This window comes from Linepithema humile, chromosome 2 (genome assembly GCF_040581485.1).
Source record: "Linepithema humile isolate Giens D197 chromosome 2, Lhum_UNIL_v1.0, whole genome shotgun sequence".
Lineage (NCBI taxonomy): Eukaryota > Metazoa > Arthropoda > Insecta > Hymenoptera > Formicidae > Linepithema > Linepithema humile.
The window spans coordinates 17,557,099-17,578,476 of NC_090129.1; the positions used below are offsets into that span (position 1 = coordinate 17,557,099).

At 39.2% G+C, this 21,378-nt stretch overlaps 1 protein-coding gene across 8 annotated transcripts in view; it reads left to right on the forward strand.

Moving 5' to 3' along the window:
• The window catches only part of LOC105679013 (latrophilin Cirl-like), a 452,907-nt gene that overhangs the window by 151,959 nt on the left and 279,570 nt on the right, over nt 1–21,378 (forward strand). For all 8 annotated transcript variants that reach the window (XM_067350074.1, XM_067350073.1, XM_067350072.1 and 5 more), the window contains exon 2: nt 20,029–20,157. In XM_067350074.1, coding sequence (XP_067206175.1) covers nt 20,055–20,157 — 103 coding nt within the window. In that variant the 5' untranslated portion in view covers nt 20,029–20,054. The remainder of the gene's footprint in view (nt 1–20,028; nt 20,158–21,378) is intronic.

Here is a 21,378-nt window from a genome sequence, read left to right on the forward strand (position 1 = left end):
AAGTTATTACAATAAATAATTTGAAAATTATATAAAAAACAGGGAGATAAAATTTATCGTAATGCGGTATATATGTGTACGTAGTTTCATCATTGCTCTTGTTTCTCTAATTACATTTCGCTAACCCTATAATATGATCGCGAAAGTACATTAAACTATTTAGTTTGAAATAATTTTTGCGTAGGTATTATCCGATTATTAATTTCAGGCGGTTACGTTTAATAAACTGAAAGTTGGTGCGCTACATTCACTCGGAAATCAATTTTATCGCATCGTTGCCTTGTGGACGAAAACAGCATTCGGACGCAGCTTTTCGCCCGTATATCTCGCAATTGAAACAACCGCCGACATCACGCAATCTCAAATAATTATACCTTGCGATTTCACGTTTAGTTATCAAAATAATTTGCGTCAAAAATGATTTCAATTAAATTTCAAGCGAAATTATCTTTGTGTCTTCAAGGAGCTCACCTTTGAAGACAAAATCGAATGATATTTCTGGTACAGTCTGCGTACAAAATTTTAAATCGAACCTTCGAGGTCGTGTAACGTTACAAGAAAAAAAGAAGACGAGCAACGATACAAGTCCGCCGACGCACGCGGAGGGACTGGGGATAAAGAAGAGAGCGGGAAAGAGAGAGAGAGAGAGAGGGGGGGGGAGAGAGAGAGAGAAAGAAAGTGAGGGAGAAGGGACGAAAAAGGGGGAAAAAAGAGCCCGATCTCTAACCATAATCTAGTATTATGTCGAGTGGTCTCTCTACGCTCGGAAGAAGCGCTTCGAAACGAGTTTGTTCGTTTCGGCGGATTATCTTGCCTGTGCGCGCATCGGGACTGCGTACAAAGAGCCGTGAGCATATTTTCACGGTTAAAATTCACGGCTGGAATCCACGAGGCGACGTTACGCTGGCTTACTGGCGCGTGTATTCGTTTAATCTATTCAACGATCGGTGAATGTTGATGCAAATGGCAGGAGTGAAAAACGGCGGAGAGGAGAGTGTCGGTGGAGAGTGGAATTCCACAATCGAAAGGCCGAACCGAACGTTAATGAATCCTCGGACGGATATACATATATTCCCGAGTCTTCTGTCATCCGTGTTTGTCCGCACTTGTCATAGCCAAATAGTGACCGTCCTTCCGCTTTCTTTTCCTCGTTTATTAATGGCCATGGCCGTTCGAATTTTACTGTTTATAGCACAGTATGAATATAGTCTTTCACATCACTCGATTGATTTATATTGTCATTTGTTATATGCTTTATCGCAATGTCAAAGGAGTTACAGTTTGCTACAATCGTAACATTTAATCAAATTTATTCCTCCATCCTTGTTTTCTCACTGCGTGTTTGTTTTAGAAAAGTTATGTTATATGTACGAAGCGTAATAAGTGCATTTTTTTTTCACTTCTATGTCCTCTTTGCTTGTTTATCTCCTCGATGCGATTGCATGACTATATTTACTACCAATTTTACACGACCGTTATTATTAATACGTTTATTTCGATGAGTTCGCAGAGAATGCAATTCCGACATGAAATTGATATCTCTTTCTGTTTCTCGCTTGATCTCTTCTTCTCTCTCATTTTCTCGCTCGATGTGGCTTCCTTAAACAGAGTCCAGTTTGGAATATCGCGTACCTTCCGGCAATTTTCGAGTGATATTTGATAACCGGGAAATCGTACAACCTATCCCCCCGGTAAATTTACTTCGAGCGCGAGTTTCTGCGAAATATTACGCCAGCGTCGATTAAATAACGCGCAATGACGAACTTTGGACCAAGTTCAGCAATTTCTTTATGCAATCAAAGAAAGATAAATCCCGATTCCAAGCTATAACTCTATCGAATGCGTCGGTTATAGGTGATTCCGTTCGAAACGCGACCGGAATTCTTATCGAGATTTACAGTGGCTATAAAACGATTCAAAACGTGATTAGATTGAAAGTGAGATGAATTAATTATATCGGATAGAAATTGGACGGATAGCGAGCAGAATTTTTATGTATATCACTGAAGAATGTTTATTCTTGATAAAATTTGCTCCAAGCGTCGACTTGTTCTAAATTTTTTTCCCGATTATAACATTTAAACTTATTAGCAGAGCAGTGCTAATTTTTTTACAAACATTGAAAAACTGAATGTAAAGGATGAACGAGTGATAAAAATAAAATAAAATTTAAAAAATGCAAAACTGTTACGTAATAAAGTCGAATTACTTGTGAATTTTTTTTAATAGAATTGATAATGTATTTAGGCAGTTCTAAATCTGTCCATTTCCGAGTGAAGTAATTTATTAAGAGTTTTTATCTCATATTAAAAATAATTTTTCTCGAATGTTTTTATTAAAGAGATCTAGATCGCTTGAAACATTGATTAGGTTATATTTAATAGAATTTGCAAGTGCTGACCTACTTTTACTCGCACACGTGTTACTTTTTTTCTCAGTTTTCGCGAGATGTAACAATTTTGACATTTATTCCATAGGCTTTAATTAAGTTTTAAATTACACAAACTAAGCTGCTTCTGGAAGGCTTTAAATTGAAATATCCAATAAATTATAAGAGAATAAAAAATTATATTATATAAAACTTGGTTGCGGGTTTGATTTTGAAAAAAACGACCAGGATTTAAAGGCATCTATTGACAGGATGAGTAGCACTTTGTCATTTTTTTTTTTTTTTAAACTGAGTTTGAGCATGACAGCCGTCCTTATATAAGGACACGCTGGCGTTGAGCGGGTTTTTCGCGGAAGAAGTGAGCGTAGAAAACGTTTCCCTGGCGAGATCCGTGTCCGGCTGTGCAGTCGTTGCATAAATATGAGGGAAGGAACGGAGCACGCGGCGACATGAAAATGCGATGAAGGCCCCTCCGATGACAGGATAGGGGTGGTGAAAAGAGGTTTGCACGGACGAGGACGATAGAGAGAGAGAGAGAGAGAGAGAGCGGCGCCGGGAAACGAGCTCGAATTTCTCATCCGCGAAAGGTAACTCTACGAATTTCCGCCGTGGCGAGAATTGAGCTAAACGGCAGAATGACGTTAAAAGTCGGCTTTTGAAATTTAGACATGGTTCCGAGTGTCGTCCTTTAACCTTTCCGCTTCTGCTAGTTATGAGTGAAGGCGGTATTTAAATATTCCTTTTAATTTTAATGAGGATATATATAACTCTGTTCGTTGCTGTTTTTATCTTGATAATTACTTAAAAATTGGTACACACGTTACACTTTACACGAATCAAGTAAATATATGTTGAAGGAATTGTTTATATTATAAAATGGTGAATTTAATTAAAATTGAATGTATCAATTATTCTACAATTTTTCAACACGTAACTTACAATAACATTTATAAATATAACAAATAATAACATTTTAATAAAAAATTTCTTTCCTAACAATAGTATATTTAAGTAAACATTTTAATGTTCAATTATATTGAATTCAGAAAGTCCTTCAAATTGATCATATGACGTTTTAAATTGTATATTCGAACTTTTGATAATAATCTAGCTGATTATGTCGGGAACGAAATGGGAAAAATGCGAATGGGAAACCGCAAAATGGAGCTGTGTACCTGACAGCTTAAGAAATTGTGTCGTATAAAATCTCAGTCGTATAATGAGAATATTTCTGTAAATATGCGGAAGCCGTCATCAATATGCAATTTCGTTTCCGCTTCTTGGCAACTAAAAAATATAAAATTAAATGCAATACGTCTTTCACTCTTAACTATCCGATATGACAGTTGTAGGAAAAATTGACGTGAATAGAGCATAAAAATTTATATATATATAAGAAACTTTAAAGCGTTTCTATATTTATTTTAATCTTTTATTTTGTAACTTTACAATTTTTTCATTTTTTATCTGCTTATTTGTTGATTCCTTATCTGTTAATCAAGTATCTACAGTTGCTTTGTGGATCTAAATTGTCAAAGCAAATTTCGAAATTTTTCTACATTTTTATATATTTTTTTAAGTTTTAAACAACAATAATTGTTAAAAAAATTTGTGTGAAACTTATGTTTAAAATTAAAATCTTTTTGTACGTGTTTCGCGATATTTTCAAAAAGATTTCATTTTTTTACTCTGAATACATTATAAGATGGGAGTGTCGAATATTTCTTTTAACACGAATCGTTTCAAGGATCGATAACGAAATTTCTTTACTTACACTTAACGAGTTAAAAGAGCAAATGGCATTTTCCATTATGATACTGCCATTATACCGAAATGAGTTTACAAGCCGCATGAACTTACGTTTCAATAACAGTAACTTGCTAAATTATCAGCGCATGCACGAAAGTACAGCGATGCCGCGGCATCGTTAAAACGAAAAGGGAGCTCGGGACGAGTTCTGGACAGAACCCGTTTTTATCCCACCCGTCTTTCTTCACCCCCACGCCTTTTGAAACCACTCGTACGGTGAGTTGAAAAAATATCAGTTAGAGATCCGGGTGTTAACTCTTCACTTCATGGTAACAAATTTGCATATACTCATACAAATTTCTCATTGAAAGAATTCTATTTTCATAAAATATTCTTCATTTTATTTCTGACAATTTCGATTATTTTTTAAAATATGTAGAATAATTTTTTTATTTATAGAATTTTATTTTGCGACTAGCTAGAGAAATGTTATTTAATTTATTCTATAATATACACGTCTTTGTAAAAAGAAATGTAGCAAACATTGAAAAAATGATTAGCAAATAGAAATTAATAGATTATTTTTTTTATATATATATATATATATATATATATATATATATATATATTATGATTATGATATAAAATCTTAAAAATATTTTTTACAGAAATGCATATCTATTTAATACTTTCTATGTTTATTTTTTCGTAACAACTATTTGATGCTATTTCAATATTTTCACGAATAAAATCTTTCTAAAGTTAGGAAGTGAATTTTAAAATTATTTTTCACTGTTCGTATAAGGCGCGAGACTGATTAAAAATATGGTCTCCCGTGCAAATGGGAGGATAATGAAGCGAAGGGCTAAAACGTTAGCAGGATAAAATTCGCGGATTACTTCACCGCGGTTCGCCTAACCGGGAGATATCATTTGCTCGCTCAAATATTTGGACATCCCGGCCGGATCTCGTCTTTTCGCTCGGCCGCGTTTCGACCTCATTGCTTCCTTTTTTTCAGCGTGCATCCCTTTCGGGAGATCGGCAAGAAAGAGGCAGAGGCGTGCGGAAAAAAGCGTTAGGGGGCGAGTGTGGATCTCTTGCACTTTAGCCCGATTAAATAGTACGGTCCTGACCGAGCGGTTGGTAATTACGCAAAGTGGTCGGCGGTCTCTAGTTACTTCGCGTTTTCCGGCGAACTCCACTTCCGCCGCTGCCGCCGCCGCCGCCGCCGCCGACCCTCGTGATTTCTCGACAAGAGAAAACGAAATTTCCACCATCCACTATTATTTCACAGCCTGTGCCGCGTACTGCTGTCGGCGATCCGTATCAATCTGTGCACTCCAACTTTTCACTCGAAAAATGAACAATGTTTTTTAAGATATCAGTGCTGCGACATCGGTGGTCGGAATATATCGATTCTGTATTATTGAAGTGATATTCCACATCGATGTGGTATTAGGTACAAAGTAACGTTTATTTATATTATTTAAACCATTTCAAAAATATCGAGCACAATGTTGTTAAATGCTGCAAAAACAAATTGATGTAATTTTATATATATTTTTGAAAGAAGAGAAATAAAATTTATTCGTCGTTGTTGTTATGCAAATAGTTTTTCTAAATATTTTAAATATCGCTGGACTATCTTGAAAAACCGTTCTTTTGAAAGAAATAGTTGCTATAGTACTAAAATTTAATACATTTAATACTTAACAGTCATCGATATTATCGCATTTTAAATTGTAATTTTGCTTCGACTTTTAATATTATAACATACGAATATTTCTGATTCTATTTTTTGAAATGCATTTGAAATACCAAAGTAAAAATTAATGCCGATAAATGTTACACTTGTTGATTATTTTTAAAACTAATTCTTCATGCTGCATAAACTATCTATTTTCCTTTTGCTGTTGTAATAATTTTCCAGTCGAATTCAAGGTGAAGGATAAAAGACTAATCCGCATGTTCATTCTACACATCCATGTGCAAAACGACGAAAGGGAGGTAATAAAATACAGATAAAATCTAAACCCGAAGGCGGGCATAATAGAATCGTGGTGAGGGCAATATTCGCGAAATATTTAGCGGGCGGAATTCGCGGTGGGAAACGCGGATCGCGCGACGCCGAGTGGACGAAATAGGATTGGATATATCGGGACGATTTTAAAGCGCGCAGGGGACGAATGCGCGCGGCCAGTTCGGCCCGCCCCGATCGACGTAATATATATCTATCGTTGCGGTTTGCGCGGGGTTGCGGTTTCGATTTGCAACCGGCAAATGGAATCACGCGTCCTCCGCTCCACGGTTTCGAATCTCGGACATTATCGAGCGACTGATTCTCATTCGCGCGAATTTCAAGTCTCGTCTTTCCGCTCGCTCGGACGGTCTCTGCGCGACTTTGATTCGAGACCGAAGTAAAAACTGCTTTTGCGGCAGGAAGCCGGAGTAATCAAATCAATTTCAACGCGAATTTGCCTGCTTCTTGCAGCCTGCAGTCCCTTGCGTTTAACGACGTTATTTCGCTTGCAGATACTCGCGCAGGAACGCGGGCGTCTCTCGTTTCTTGCGCAAGAAGCGAGTGCAAAACATGCGAATAGGAACGCGAGAACAACCGTTTTAATCATGCCGGATTCCATCGAACTGCGACGGTTTATCAGCGATTTTCCCTACATTTTAGCACTCTGCTTCAGTTTCTTGCTATTCATTGCAACATCGATCGATATCGATGGTTGAATCTTCTCAAGTTTTGCAGGCAGAAATGTTACATGTTCAAATTCGCAGCATTTTATAGATTCAGATTTGCGAATCTAAATCGCTTAGTTAAATATTACACTTACAAATGCGATCGAAAAGAAATATAAAGTAAGAAAATATTAATTATATAAAAACGCAACGTTTAATATTGCGTTTACTGTTAAGATTTCTTGGAAAGGGTATTTTCTGAATTACGAAGAAGTGCAGAGTATGTTTCGGAACGTTTTTTGCAATTAAAAAATCCGATCTTAACGTCGTGTCGCATGACCTAATAAATATGCAACGCGATTCTTCCCGCGTTGGCTTCTTGCCGCGCACACTGTCGGGGATTGACATGTAAATCATGCTGAACCTTTTTGCCGGCCTTCGTGCGACATCATTAAGTTTCTGCATCCCCGAGGGCGGTGGACACGTAGAGACAGCCGGACGACGAGCAATAAACGTCGCGGTACACACGGTATAAATAATCATCGATACGACGACAGCACGCTCGTAATTAAACGAGACGGTGATGTACTGAAAACCGTAAAATGCGAAAATTTATGTTCTACGCCGCGGCATAAAACCCGGTGAAAAAGTTGGAAGATGGCATCCCTAGGCGCGTCGCGTGTGGATTGATGCCGTCGCGACGCCCGTATTTCGCTCGCCATGGATATCGAAAAGTCAATTTACAAGTTTTGAAACATACATGTGTTATAATTTGCAAATTTATTTGTATCATTTGACGAATTTATTTATTTTCACAGCAATTTTCGCGTATTTATTTTCACGGTAATATCCGATATTTACTATTCAAAAATTAATATTTTAAATTGCACAGCTGTGAGAGTATCCGTTATACGGATGAGAAATTTGACGTTACATTTGATATTCGTTTTATTGTATATATTTATTTATTTTATGTATGTTTGCATTTTAGAGATTTACTTTTTATCATTACAGTAATTGATTGTAACTAAGTGTATATACAATTTTTATTACAATTTAATGCAGGTTTGAAAGTGCTATGTATAAATCATCTCAACGTTATAGCAGCAATTTTGTGCAGTGAATCCAATTAATTAAACACCTTTGCGTCGACCGATTTTTCATGCGCGGTAACAATACTACGATAGCAATACTAATCCTCAACATATTCATATTCGGAGAAAACTTTCTTCTTTCTTGTCTCTTCTCGTTTCTCTTCGGCGCGTTTAATCGGTCCAGGTGGAAGCTCATTACATGGCTTTGTCACGTTGGTGGCGTTGCCGGAGAATTAATATATGCATATAACATTGCTCATGATGTACACATGCACTTCCTTTCCTCCCGTGTATCGTCGCTCGAAACGCTCGGGCCGAATTATTTGTTCGACACGATTCGATACGCGCGTTTCTGTCGTATCTTATCTCCGATCTAACGTCGCACCCTCGACGCGCGCGAGAAGCAGGGACGAATAAGAGAGAATAAAAAAACGGCTTGAAGGCGCGATACAGATTGCCGACACCTCGGGGCAACCTTGATGTCGTCCTTTTTGATCTTTTTGGACGAAGAATGTAACTTATTTTTCAGTTCATACATTGATGCAAATGTAAGGCGAACTCAAAATCTAATTCTCATCCATACATAACGCGGGTTGTCAATTTTTATTCTTTGAGAGTTTATTTTGTTGAATATATTACTAAAATGCTTTTATTCTTGTCTGTTAAAAATTTGTATTCGGTTATTCTCTTCTTCCGTTGCGTAAAAATGATGATGCATTAAATAACAATAATGATAATATGTACAATTTAAAATAGAGAAAAAACTAGAAAAAAATTGCGAGAGAGTCGAAGAAGACATCTGTCAATATTTCTCACGGGACAGATTGCGGAGCAAATTGAAATGAAGAGATGAAAACGGGAGAGGCAAAAAACTCGATGGAATCGGCTGCTCGATCTCCAGGCTGGCGAGATAATAAAAAACAACGTGGGAAGGTAAAAGACGGACGCCATTGGGGGAGAATCACGAGAGGAACTATCCATTAAAGACACTCGCGGCTGCCGGCAGCACCCATTTTTCGATACTCCATTGAAAGAGAGATTTGCTTTGCCGTTCCCGAGCGTTGCTCGAGAAATATCGACGGAGCACAATTAAGAGATTAAAATGAAAGCGTGATTGTCCGATCCTTTTGGCCGAAGAATTCGGCGGATTTTGCAGAGCGATAATAGTTTACGCAGAAGCGACGTTAGCCAAGTGCAATAAGTGCAACTGCAGCGACTGCTGGCGCAGTAGTAATGCAGTTCTGTTTTTCGGCGCTTTCACACACGTGCATCGGCGCGCTTTCGCCGCCGGTTTTCCGGGCGGCGTATTGACCCGCGGCGAATACGGAACGTGAAGTCCGTGGATTATTGTTACCCGAAATACGAGCTCGCTCTTCGTCGCTCGGAGAGAGAAAGAAGAGGGTAAGAAAACCCGCAGCCTCGTTAATGGTTTCCGATCGGTGAACTGTTTTCGACATTTTGCAACGCTAGCGTTTCAACTCTTTCTATATCACTTTTCTATTCTCAGCATCAAAGAAATCTTATCTTAAAAGAGTGTCTTTTCTTATTATATACTTGTTGATTGTAAAGTTTGTTCAATTGATATGAAATTGACACAGTTCGCGCTTCTGATGATTCTACGACAATACTAAATTTATCAAAAATCTAGCGACAATTACAAGCTTAAATGAGTGTTGTAAAAACTCTCTTGGACAAGCGAAGCACCACGTTGAAAATTGTAAAAGCGGCGAAGCTCTGGTAATGCGATGACGCATTTTCATCTGGCGGCGAAGGTGCCCTTCTAAACATCACCTGGGCATTTCTTACTGATAATAAATTCCCGGTCGGAATTAATCGCGCACGGGCCCGCTGGATAAAGAGCTTTCCTTATTCGCGATATCGTCTCTCCGCCTCCGAGCGAACGGCTGTCAGTTCTGCCAAATTTAAGGGCTCCAACGAAATCCGGCGCCAATGCGCGTTTAAATTGATGGCTTCACGGTCCCTTGCATTTCGCGCTTAGGTACTTTGTTTCTCCCCTTCCCGCTTGGACGAAGCTCACCCCGCTGTTCGCGAGGGAGGCGCGATCTGGAGCTCTACCCTATTAATCAATGCGCATAAATTGTTTTAAGGGAATCGTTACGGCGCCATTCAGACATGCCGTGCGACTTGGTTGGCGGGGTTAATGTCGCGCGCAGAATGGGAGGAAATTCAAGCCAGCGAACTGGAATCATTAGATATAATAACGAAATAGATGCCGGTGAGTCGAGTTTTATTGACCTGCAAATGGGAATTTTGCAGCTGCATTTGTCTATTGTTGCTAAAGCGACACGGCCTGAAAGATTTTATTTCGTGACGGAGCCGCAACGTGATTTGCATCGTGCAACTCGATTTACGTGTATCTCGATGGGATTAGATTTCTGTTATAGATACAAGCAATTGTGCTTTCCTTCAAACGGTGAATTTTCTAAATTGTCTTTCCTTTATTACAACTGAAATCTTTGATACAAAAATCTTACAAGTGCAAAAAGGTCTTGTAATAAATCTGATAAAATTTTCTTGAAAGCAATTTCAAGTACTAAATAATCTCTTGCGCTGTTTGTCATATTATTGATAAAACATTGTGTGTGCCTTGAAATGTGAGCAATTAGTTATATACTAATATAGCAAACGATTCAAAATTATTCTACATAAGAGAAACTTAAATTTAATACAGTTTTTATAGATCAAATTGTACAAAGAAAAATATATATATATATATTTAAATGAAATTTAATTACTTGCAAACGAAATGAGAACAGGAAAGATCGTTTATTAAAGCCATCCAATTGATAACGAAAATTGATTCAGTAACTGATATAAGCCTGAGAAATGAGCCCGCGATTATTTACGGTCGAACGATTTCACGTTTATTTCTGATAAATAATTTCGGCGCGTTGTGGCGGAAAGGCAGTGAGCCTTTCATCATAGAATTCGCTCGCGATGCGAGAGCTCATTACACACCGAACGATTTAATTCGGAGTTGAAACGCCGGATTATGTGAGCCAGTCCGCTGATATTAATATCAAACGATTATCTCGCTCGATTATTGTTATCGTCGTGCGATTAGCGGGTGGATTTATGCGCGCGCGTTCACTCGTACAAGCTAATAATGCCAGTTATTCCATCCCTATATAGCAAATATTTATTATATTATTACCACGGCACAATTACAAAATAATTGTGAAATGCCAGTCTACATTTAATACAAGCTTAAAGATTATTTGCAATTTTTTTATTCCTTTTTTTCCCACGTAATTTTGTTGAAATATTGAAAATTATGACAGATTTGAATTATGCAAAGGTTGAAGTTAAAATATATCAGATTAGAAGAGCTGTAATTTAGGAAGATTTAAGATTGTTAAAGCGAAGCTTTAAATCTTGAAAGCTTGAATCAAGAATTCTCCGGACAACCAAAACTTTAAGTCGGAAATGCGAAGAAAAATAACGGCGGTTAGCTGGACTCAATCACGGCGATCGATTAAAAACACTCTCCCACGCAATCGTCTTGGTTAAACTTTCGAAAGAAATCCGCCCTTGCTTTAAAGCTTTCTCCTAATATTCCTCTCTCTCTCTCTCGCTCTCTTGCGCGCGTGTTATTATCGTCTGGGTCAAACGGGTAGGTGTGACAAAATAAAAGAGCAGTGATATGAGAGGAAAGAATAGGAGGTAAATAAGGAGAAAATAATTCGAAGGCGGTCGCCTCCGCAAGTCGACATTTTTCTGGAAGCCACGAGGCATGAGAGGAATAAGCGGCGACGGGGTTTGCAGGTGGCTTAGCTCGCGTTATTCTCGTTGTCGCCGGGGCAAACGACTACTCGCGTCACTGGAGGCATCTCCTCTCCTCCCCCCAACGCCCCCTCGCTGTCCTTTCAGCTTTCGCGAGCGGCTTCTGGTTACTGCTATCCAGCGGAAATTTTATGGTCCGGAATGTCGGCGTATAAACGGGTGAAACCTACGATTATCGCTCGAGTTTGCGTCAGTTTTAAATTTTACTTCTTTTTCTCTTGTAAATTTCTATTTAAAAAGTCAATTAATTCGCGTGCGACGAGAAATAAATCACATCCGATCTAATATTTTAACGCAAAAGGTAAAAAGTTGAAGATCAAAATTAATTAATCGATTATATGATATTATTATTATTCTAAGATTTCGAATTTTGAATTCTATATTTTGACGGCGTTTTAAGTCTTGCAAATACTCCGAAAAAAATGGGCAAATCGTACAAAAGTAAGCTTTTACGCAAGCATCATCTCCATCGAAATAGAGACAACCATTGAAATATGTCTGTACATATACAGCTTTTTCTCGAAGGCTCTTCGGAGTATGAATATCGCATTTCCCTCGTCCTTCTTTTTTCCTTCTCCTCCAGATTTATCAGCGATGCAGCTATCATCCACGCGTACCACGCACGCCGTAATAACGAATAATGCGCGGCAGTTAAACGGGCCCCGACCCCGTTGGTCCTTAAGTGAAAAGTGAGCCCTCGTTCTGTGAAGCACCCCTAAGCCAGGATCGTGCACACAGAACACGCAGCTGGGATCAAGTCTTCGCAAGGGGTCGAATAATATAATCGTTACCCCGGGCGTTCGTGTAATTTTTTTTATATCTCTCGATTCAGCGCGTCTATTCTCGACGACGCTCATTTGATAACGCAGATCAGTCTCTTCCGTCACAAATTGACAATCGGAAGACGAAGAAGATTATCTTCTACGAAATGTTCTTTGGCTACTGACTTATCGATCTCATAAGGGCACAAGACATTGTGCTTCCGAGATAGATATAGCAAATTTTGCATGTCACATGCACATGTGCGACGACGTGCATCATTGCTCTTCTGATTTCCGGCGTTTTCATATCCTGCATATGTAATGGTTTAATACTTTATATTTATGCTGGTCAGGAATTATCGTACTGTAGGATTAGTTTTCATTAAATAATTATTTCCCACATTTAAACTGCAGTGGATAATGCAATGCTTGATCTGGGATGCTAAAGTCGATGTTGGACGATAGATACATCTTGAGATTTCAAACGAAAATAGTATTTGCTACTGGCTGGCGTGAAATACAAGCTAATTTCCTTATGCCAACGCCATTACTCATTACATTCGGTGCTCTTACAAGATTAATAAAGAGCTGAAAGCAGAGAGAGAAAAAAGATTAATTATCAATGTATCACTCATTTGATAATTATGCATCGCACGTCATCTTCATGATGAGATCACATTTGTTAGACGCGACATTGAGAAATTTGTCTCTATTAGAATCTTGCTGCACAAAATTATCACCAACTTTTTCTTATTTGTTTTTCTCTATTTTTCAATCCAGTTGGTTTTAATTTTTTTGCGGGAGCTGTAACGAGCAAAAAGTCGCAAAGTCCATCCACAGGCAGTTACGTCATCGATAGTAAGGACTATCTTTTGACAGCCGCGTTCCTTCACTCCTTTCTTCTTCAAGTTTGCCGATAACTTTCTGGCTTTTCGGTTTCCTTTGAAATTACAGACGCTTTACGGCACTTGCTCATAATCGTTTTATGTTTGGACGAAGCGTTGACCGCCGAACGACGTTCGATATCTCCGCTGTGCGAAATACCGCAGAGATTATTTACACGGCAAATACATTGTAGATGAATCAAAGCTGACGGTTTTCTAATTTTGTCGTAAAAAAGACCGCTTTTTTTGTGCGACTTTAATTTGACCTTGCGTTTGAGCAAGAATATGTAATGGCAACGCTTTCCTTATGCTGTCCTTTTTAATTCGCGTTAGATAAATGTAAATGTAAATAAATTTTATTCTTCTGGTTTTTTTATGACTTGCAATGAAGTTAGTATTTATTCGTACAACACTAGTAGTTATGTAATAATGATTATTATTTTACATATGTTTATAATATTATAATATATTTGTTGTAATAATTATAAACTTCTTGATAACTAAATATTTTAACATTTATCACAGTTACACAAGTTTCAGTGTTAGAAATACACTTGTCACATGTTTCATGGCGAGCATTTCGAGGTGATAGTTCGAAAGTCGATTGAAAGCTCGTGTCGTACACGAAAACACGTCCTATAAAAAAGCACGAAAGCAATAAAGGACTTTGCCACATCGCCCATTCGATAATCTTATCCGCGTCACGTTTGCAATGACGTCTTATTTCTGATAGATATTACACGAATCTTGCAAGCGTTTTTATCCTTTTCAAAATCGAAGATTGAATTTGCATTTTTTGCATTACATTTTCTCTGTAAGTCTTGAATTTGCATTTTCCAGATGAGTCGCGGAAACTATACGATTCTCACAACGATGGCTATATTTCGGTTCCGATATTACGTAGATATGAAAGTTTTATCGATATAGATCAGACGTATATCCAACTTCCGTAATACAATAGTACAATATTTTTAAAGTAGAAGAGAGCAAGTCGGGAGAGTAAAGGAATATTCAAAGATCGAAATGTAGATTATTTTCACCTATATTGAAATGTCTTTTTTGATCAGAAAAAAAGTTTCTGTATTTTTTTATATTCTATTGTAGAAAACTGATCCAAATCAGGGAACAATGCTAATTTTACCAATGTGCAAGAGAAACATATTCCGGGCGTTGTAGAGAAATATTTGTATCGAGAACATGAAATTAGGGTAACGATAATTATCGCGTACCTTGACGATTGTATTGTTTCAATGTTATTCGCTATTTCACATTATTACGTGTTAATTCGCCTGTGTGTGTACAAATCCTTAATTTGCGAGGGTGAAACCGAAGCGAAATTGAAAGCCGTCCGTATTACTCGTCTCGTGTTCGAGTTACAAAGCCTGATATCAGCTGCTGAAATTTTCAAAGTACCGTGTCAGCTCTGCATCGCATCGCGCCGGGGATGTTTGCTCGCGATGAGCTCCGGCGAAAGCAAGACAGAGGCAGGCTTCGACGAGGACAAAGTGGAAGAAAGAGCGAAGCTGCGAGAAGGGAGAGGATGAGTGCGACGGCATTCGAGTGGCATGGGAAAGCGACACGACGGAATTTCAGAAATTGCGCCCGATATTTTCGCATGCAGTGTATATATAGTTGACATAGCTACAGCTTCCAACGCCTCTCTCTCTCGCTCTCTCTCTTCCTCCGTCTTTCTCTTTCTCTTTACTCTCTCATCCTAGCTGCTCCTTTCAAGTCTGCGCGATCGAGGCGGCAGGATATATCGACACTCGGAGATATCTCGATAAATCGACAATTCCGCAAGAGACACCTCGACGCCGCAACTTCGAGTTCGAGTGAATTACCGCAAGCCCGCGATCACTGCGTAAACTTCGAATCGCAAATCGCGAGTGCGTAAAATTGTATAGCACTTTCTAATGTTCCATTTTTACGGGTGGGAATTGCGAGTCGGTGAAAATACTAATAAAATCTGCGATCGAACGCGCGTACAGTCGAGATACAGCGATACACAATTTCCGATTTAGATTTCCGACGATTATAAGACAAAACGTTTTACTTATAACGTTATTCGGAGAACTAATGATGGGAGAACGTTTGAAAAAAAGCGCTTTGCGGCACGCGATCTCGAAGAGATCGGTTTGACGAGCCAGATTCACGGCGGATTTTCCGCGGGGAAAATTGCGAGTTAATTTCCCGTGCGGTCGCGCCCCTCTCCCCTCAGCCTCCTCTAACCTCGGCTCGTTGTCGTCGTCAATTATTTTTAATTGCACGCCGATCGGAGCCCCGGGCTCTGCGCGGCGTGCATTAAAATGCGACTGGGTGTAAAATTGAAACTCGCGAGGTCGCGCTCACGTGTGCCGTATCTCCGCCATTCGATAATGTGATTTTCAACAAATAATTTTGATTCGCTTTACTTCTGCCCACCCCCTCCCCCTCACCTCCCATTCATTGCTCGTAACCCTCTCGCAATGGCCCAATTCGTTACGAACATGATTTTACGCGGGGATCGTCAATGATGGACGAGTTCGTGCTTGAAATCATTGCAAAGCGAGAGGTAGGAGGGGTGGGGAGGGGGAGGGGGAAACGGGGGGAGGAGAGGGGGGACGAATGATTGGAAGAGCGGGAAGGGGGACGGCCGGCAGGTGCGTGGCTGTTCAATATTCATCGGCGAGAGGCGTCGAAATGATTTTAAGTGCCTGCAGAAATTGCCGCGGCACCGGCGTTTTCTGATAATCTGCATTATTTCGATCGCTTTGATCGCCGCTGCTTTAATAATATGTAGATTTATGTTTTCATCCGGACGGTCGCGGCGGCGGCGGCGGCGGCGGCGGCGCAACGCTTCTCCCGTCCCGACATAGTTCGGCGAAATGTGGAAATTATTATTAAATTATTTATTACGTTCTAAGTATATCGGCGCGATGTGTCTTTCGTTTCATTGAAATAATCAACATAACGACGCTGTTAAATACAATTTTTTATCGCTATTATAATTAAGCGAAATAATTTGATTAAATGGTAGAAAATTATTTACATTTTTTTCTCGCTGTACTTTAAGAGTCTTGTAGTAATGTTGAAGTAATAAGATGCTACACTAGCATCTTTATTAGAGTTTCCGCAGAAATTCGGCGAATCGCGTTAAAAGGGATTGCAGAAGTCTGAATTATATTTTGGATTTCTCTGCGGCGGTTTCATTTCAAATGAAATCTCTTTGAACTCTAGAAGATTAAAACGTTCAAAACTTACCGTGAGTTTGGAAATGTTCTTTGGCGGCATGTATTGTTATGAACGCTTTACAAAGAACATAAAACATTGAAATTGAAGTACCGAATTAAATAGAATGGCGCGTCAATAAATAACGGGTTTGTTAAATTAAGATATCGGTGACATTAATTGATTTCCGGTTCTGAAACTGGATGCGTTCCAAGGAATTATTTCTTTTTTCGTGAAATGGTATTCGTTGATAAATCTTGAGTGCGATATCCAATATTTTATGTATATTTTAATCTCAAATAAAAATATCAAATGACTAAGATATTAATTGAAAAATAGAAATCTGAAATTTCAGTTAATTCTGTAACAATTATGAAACGTGTCGAAAATTCGTCGTCAAGTTTTACTTTTTAATAATTTATTGTACCTATCACTTTTATTTCGTCATGAAAGAAGAAAACTCCTCGAAAATTTACGAGCGTGTCAGTTGCGAGAGAGTTAACTCTAGTAACGAAAAAATAATAATTTTCACGCTATAAATCATTGAATCTGTCTCTGTGAATCAAATGCATTATAAATCAACTTGATAAATATCGAATGATAGAAACGTTTCCGTAAGCAATTCAAACTTTCAATATTGTGTGTGTGTGTGTAAAGTTGCAAACTTTTCGTGAGCTTCTAATATTACAAAAATCCAATAATACGTAATTAAAGTTGTGTAAAAATTAGAGTTATAAAAATTAACGTAAATATTATATTATTAAAATGATCAGATTATCGTTTTTTATCGTGCAGACAAATCGATCGAGCAGATATTTTGTTCTAGAAAATAATTTGCTTCGTCTTCAGCTTTGTAATTGTTCTTTCGTGTACAATTTGGGCTTCAAGCGTGGCGAGCTTCCTTGCATTCAACGCAATTTTTGTTTTTTTCTAGAACTCGAGAACCGATCGCGGCGATCGGTTCGATAAAAGCGCTTCGGAGAACCTGCGGAGTTGCATCGCGAGATGCGTCGTCGGAAGTTCTCGCAAAGGTAGTCGGTCGATTACCGATCTGAAAAATTCGCGGCGGGATAGTATTCGCAGCAAAGAAAATATGCTTCGCCGGCAGATTACCATTCGCGTTCGATTGTGTCGGGCGCGTACACTCACATGTATCCTCTTCTTATCCCCCCCCCCCCACTGCTATTTCAATTTTAATAAATGATCTCTCCCTCCCTCCCCCTGTCGCGCCAGCCTCTCCTAGATGGGAATCGCGTTGTCATTGAGCTTATCGCGATTATCGCAGCGTGCAGTACATCGGTACATGCATATACATCGTGTGCAGCATCGAGCAAAAGCCGAAGGAGGAAAGGGGGAGGGGAGCACATTGATGAAAGGAGAATCGCGCGCGCATCGCCGATTCTATTCGCGCGACGAACGCGCGGATACAAGGTTAGGCGAGATAGCATCGCCGGATTAATTATGCGTAATGCATGGGACGTGTGTAAGGATGCGTTCGTTCGTTCGTTGCACAAACGGATGGTGGTGGAGAAAGAAGGGGGCAGAAGAGGGGGGGGGGAGGGAGCATTAGAGTCAACGCATTCAATTATCGTCGTTACCAGGAGTTTACAGATGTTTCGGCGATAATCGCGTTGCTACGCGACTTCCACGTTGCATTAAACGTTGAATGCCGCCGGCATTCGGGAGAGGGAGACGCGGCAAGAGAGTGAAAAGGAGGGGGGAGGGAGGGGGAACTTAATTAGACTCGTCGGAAAAATTAACGCAGTCCACTCGAAACGAACTGGCAGCGCTCCAGATGCTCGCGTCGCGTCGTTGCTCTTCCGCGGCCGCGGAAAAGCATCACGGCAATCCGGACGATGCAATCTGCAGAGTGATGCACACGGCGGTCACGGCTCGATGAACTTGCTCCCCCGGTCATAATCGAGATGGTTGCTCGTTGACTCACGATGTACCTGCCTCTATGAATTTCGTTCTGAAAGATCTCGACGTGTTCGACGGTTTTTTCCCCTTAATTATTGGATGAAAACTGCAGCTTGTGTAATTTTCGAAATTTAAGATGTGACTGAAAGGTCATTAAGTTTGTTCTTTTACACTCCTGGCACAGAGTACACAATCTCTTTCCGGTTTCCCCTTTTTGTGATTAAAATCTTGTACAACGTTATCTAGCAAATGTCAATAAATGTTTCGAGATTAAAATAAAAAAAGAATACATTACTAATTAGCTGATGAATATTAGTTTCAACTAAATATTAGTAGTTCAAAAGTTCAAACATTAATTCATAAACTAAATATCAATTGTCGATTTAAATCTTTCTGTTAAAGAGAGCAAAAATATGTAAGAAGGAACTAAGTAGCTTTAAATTACCGATTGCGTTTTGTAGATATATATTACGATATATCAGGATATCTTTAAGCTTAGTGTTTACTTTAAAGTATTTTCTTAAGTGTAAGTTTGAGTAAAAAAATTTTTAAATATGATATTTAATACTATCCACTCACTCTTTCTATATAAAATAACTTATATATGCCTTTTCTTACGTTAACTTTGTTTTTCTTTTTTAAGTCGACGCTTAAGATTTAACATTCACGATGTTAGCGAAAACGCATAATTTCACGCGTAATCCGTGCGTGTCACCTGCTACCCGTTTCGGCGGTGACCCGACACGGCTCTCGTTCCCTTTTCTCGTGCAAATTTCATGATTTTTTTTGTCGACGAACCGATAGCTATGACGGTGCGCACGCGCAAAAAAAAATCGAGCGAGCATCGTCAGTAAACACTATAAATCAGCTTAATCCGCGGCGTCGAGCGAAGCGAAAAGGTTGGGAGTGTATGCGCGTTTGCGTGAATGTGGGTTAACGAAGGCGAAAAAGGAAAACAATTTTGGCGTCAGCATTTCGGAATTTGCAGACCGCGCGAACACGACGCGATGCCATCGAATGAAAACAGCGCTCGTTGCAACGGGATGAAACAAGTCGAATTACAGAGTATCTAGAAATCACAAGGCATGCGCATCGTGTCTAGAAAAATAATACACGGCGCACCAATCAACGAATTGATTTTGGATTTTCTTCGAAGGAATTGATCCGAAAAAGTGTAATATTTTAGAAACCTAAAAATTATTAGTCGCATCGTCGTTGAAAAACATTTTTTACTTCAGCTTTCATTAATGCCGAATCTCTATTTCAATTTATGACATGTACACTGCGTGTATCTTGATTTGAACCTATTTTTACTAATCGCGAGAATTGCGATTTTCATACGATCGTTACCAAGAAAAACGTCGTGTAGAGAGTACAATTTGCAACAATAATGTGGTTCGGCGTTCGATCTTCGTGCACCAAATGCACGCGTTCTTGGAAACGCGCTTCGGGGTGAGCGCGTAATTCACGCGAAATGCAAGAACATCGGGAGCAGCCAGTGCGCGGCACGTGATCGTTTCTTTTTCTGCTTTCAGGCGTAGTCGGAGCTCGGAACCTCACGATGGAGTGCCGCAAGGGTCGACGGAAAGGAGCTCCGATCCTTGGCGGGCTGCTGGTTGCGTGGCTCTTAACCAACGGCTGCACCGTCGTCGCGCGAAATTTAGGTGAGTACGTACGAAGTATTTACGATTTCGGGTCGCGGTTTCTGACCGCGGGTAAACCCTCTGAGAGCTCTTCGTCCCCTCCCCCCTCCCCCTGTTTGCGCCAATTAAGGGGCCGGCTACAACGCGCATGGATATTTACGAGTGACGCACTCGCGGAGGCGCGACTCGCTGCAGGCAGAAGCCAGTTTTGCATCTCGGCGCCTTCCGCGTCTTCTTTTTAACTTCACAGCGAGCACATTTTAAATTGTCACATTGATGAGCGTAACCACTGCGGCAATATTGTGCCGCCTGGTTTTGTCTTGGAAAATTTATGGCGCAAACAACGTTTTTTTTTTAAAAACACTTTACTTTAAACTGATCAGTAATACGTATAATACGTGCAAATAAGGCATTAATTAAGTGACGGATTATTTGCAAATGAAAAATTAAGATAAATTGAAGAATAATTTTTTGTTGTATCAAAGAAGAAAATTTTATTATTTTTGAGTACAACCACATTTTGCATCGTTACATTTTTTCTAGAATTATATAAATAATTTCCACCGATCGTTAATAATATTTTGCACTTCCGGTTTAGGATATTTCGAACTGCATTAAGATTTAGAATTATGCTTGATAATTTAAAGCATTTAAAGCGTTATATATATATGAAAGATTAAATGTAAAATATTAGCAATAATTCTCGCATAATAAATAAATTAATAAAATTAGTATATAGTTAATTTCAGATTTTTCATTAACAGTTCTAAAGCACAAATATTTAGACACGATGTATTTATTCTAATAAATCTTATGCCGGAAGTGTAAGTTTACATTGTCTTATTTCGAGTGGCATTTATCAGGCTGCTTTTCTTTTAGTGACACAGCCGACACAAATATTATGCTATCCTTCTTGGCATTCAATGGAGCAACAGAAATAGAACGATACTTGTGTCGACTTGTGTCGCTAAATGGAAAGCAGCCTATGTAATCTAAATATGACACCACTCGAAATTCCATATCTTTCTATAAACTTTAAACCGTAAATAAAAATCATCTGGAAAGGATTAAAGACAAAAATGGAAATAGTCGTGACGTGCAGGAGGCGGAAGACCGTTGTTACCCGTTGTAAACCCCTGGAAAACCTAGCGAGATGGATGGGAGGTTTCGGCCGGCATGTTAAGTCCGGGAACATACCGTAGCATGCTCGTAGAATTAAACTGTTCTCGTGTTAATTGATTT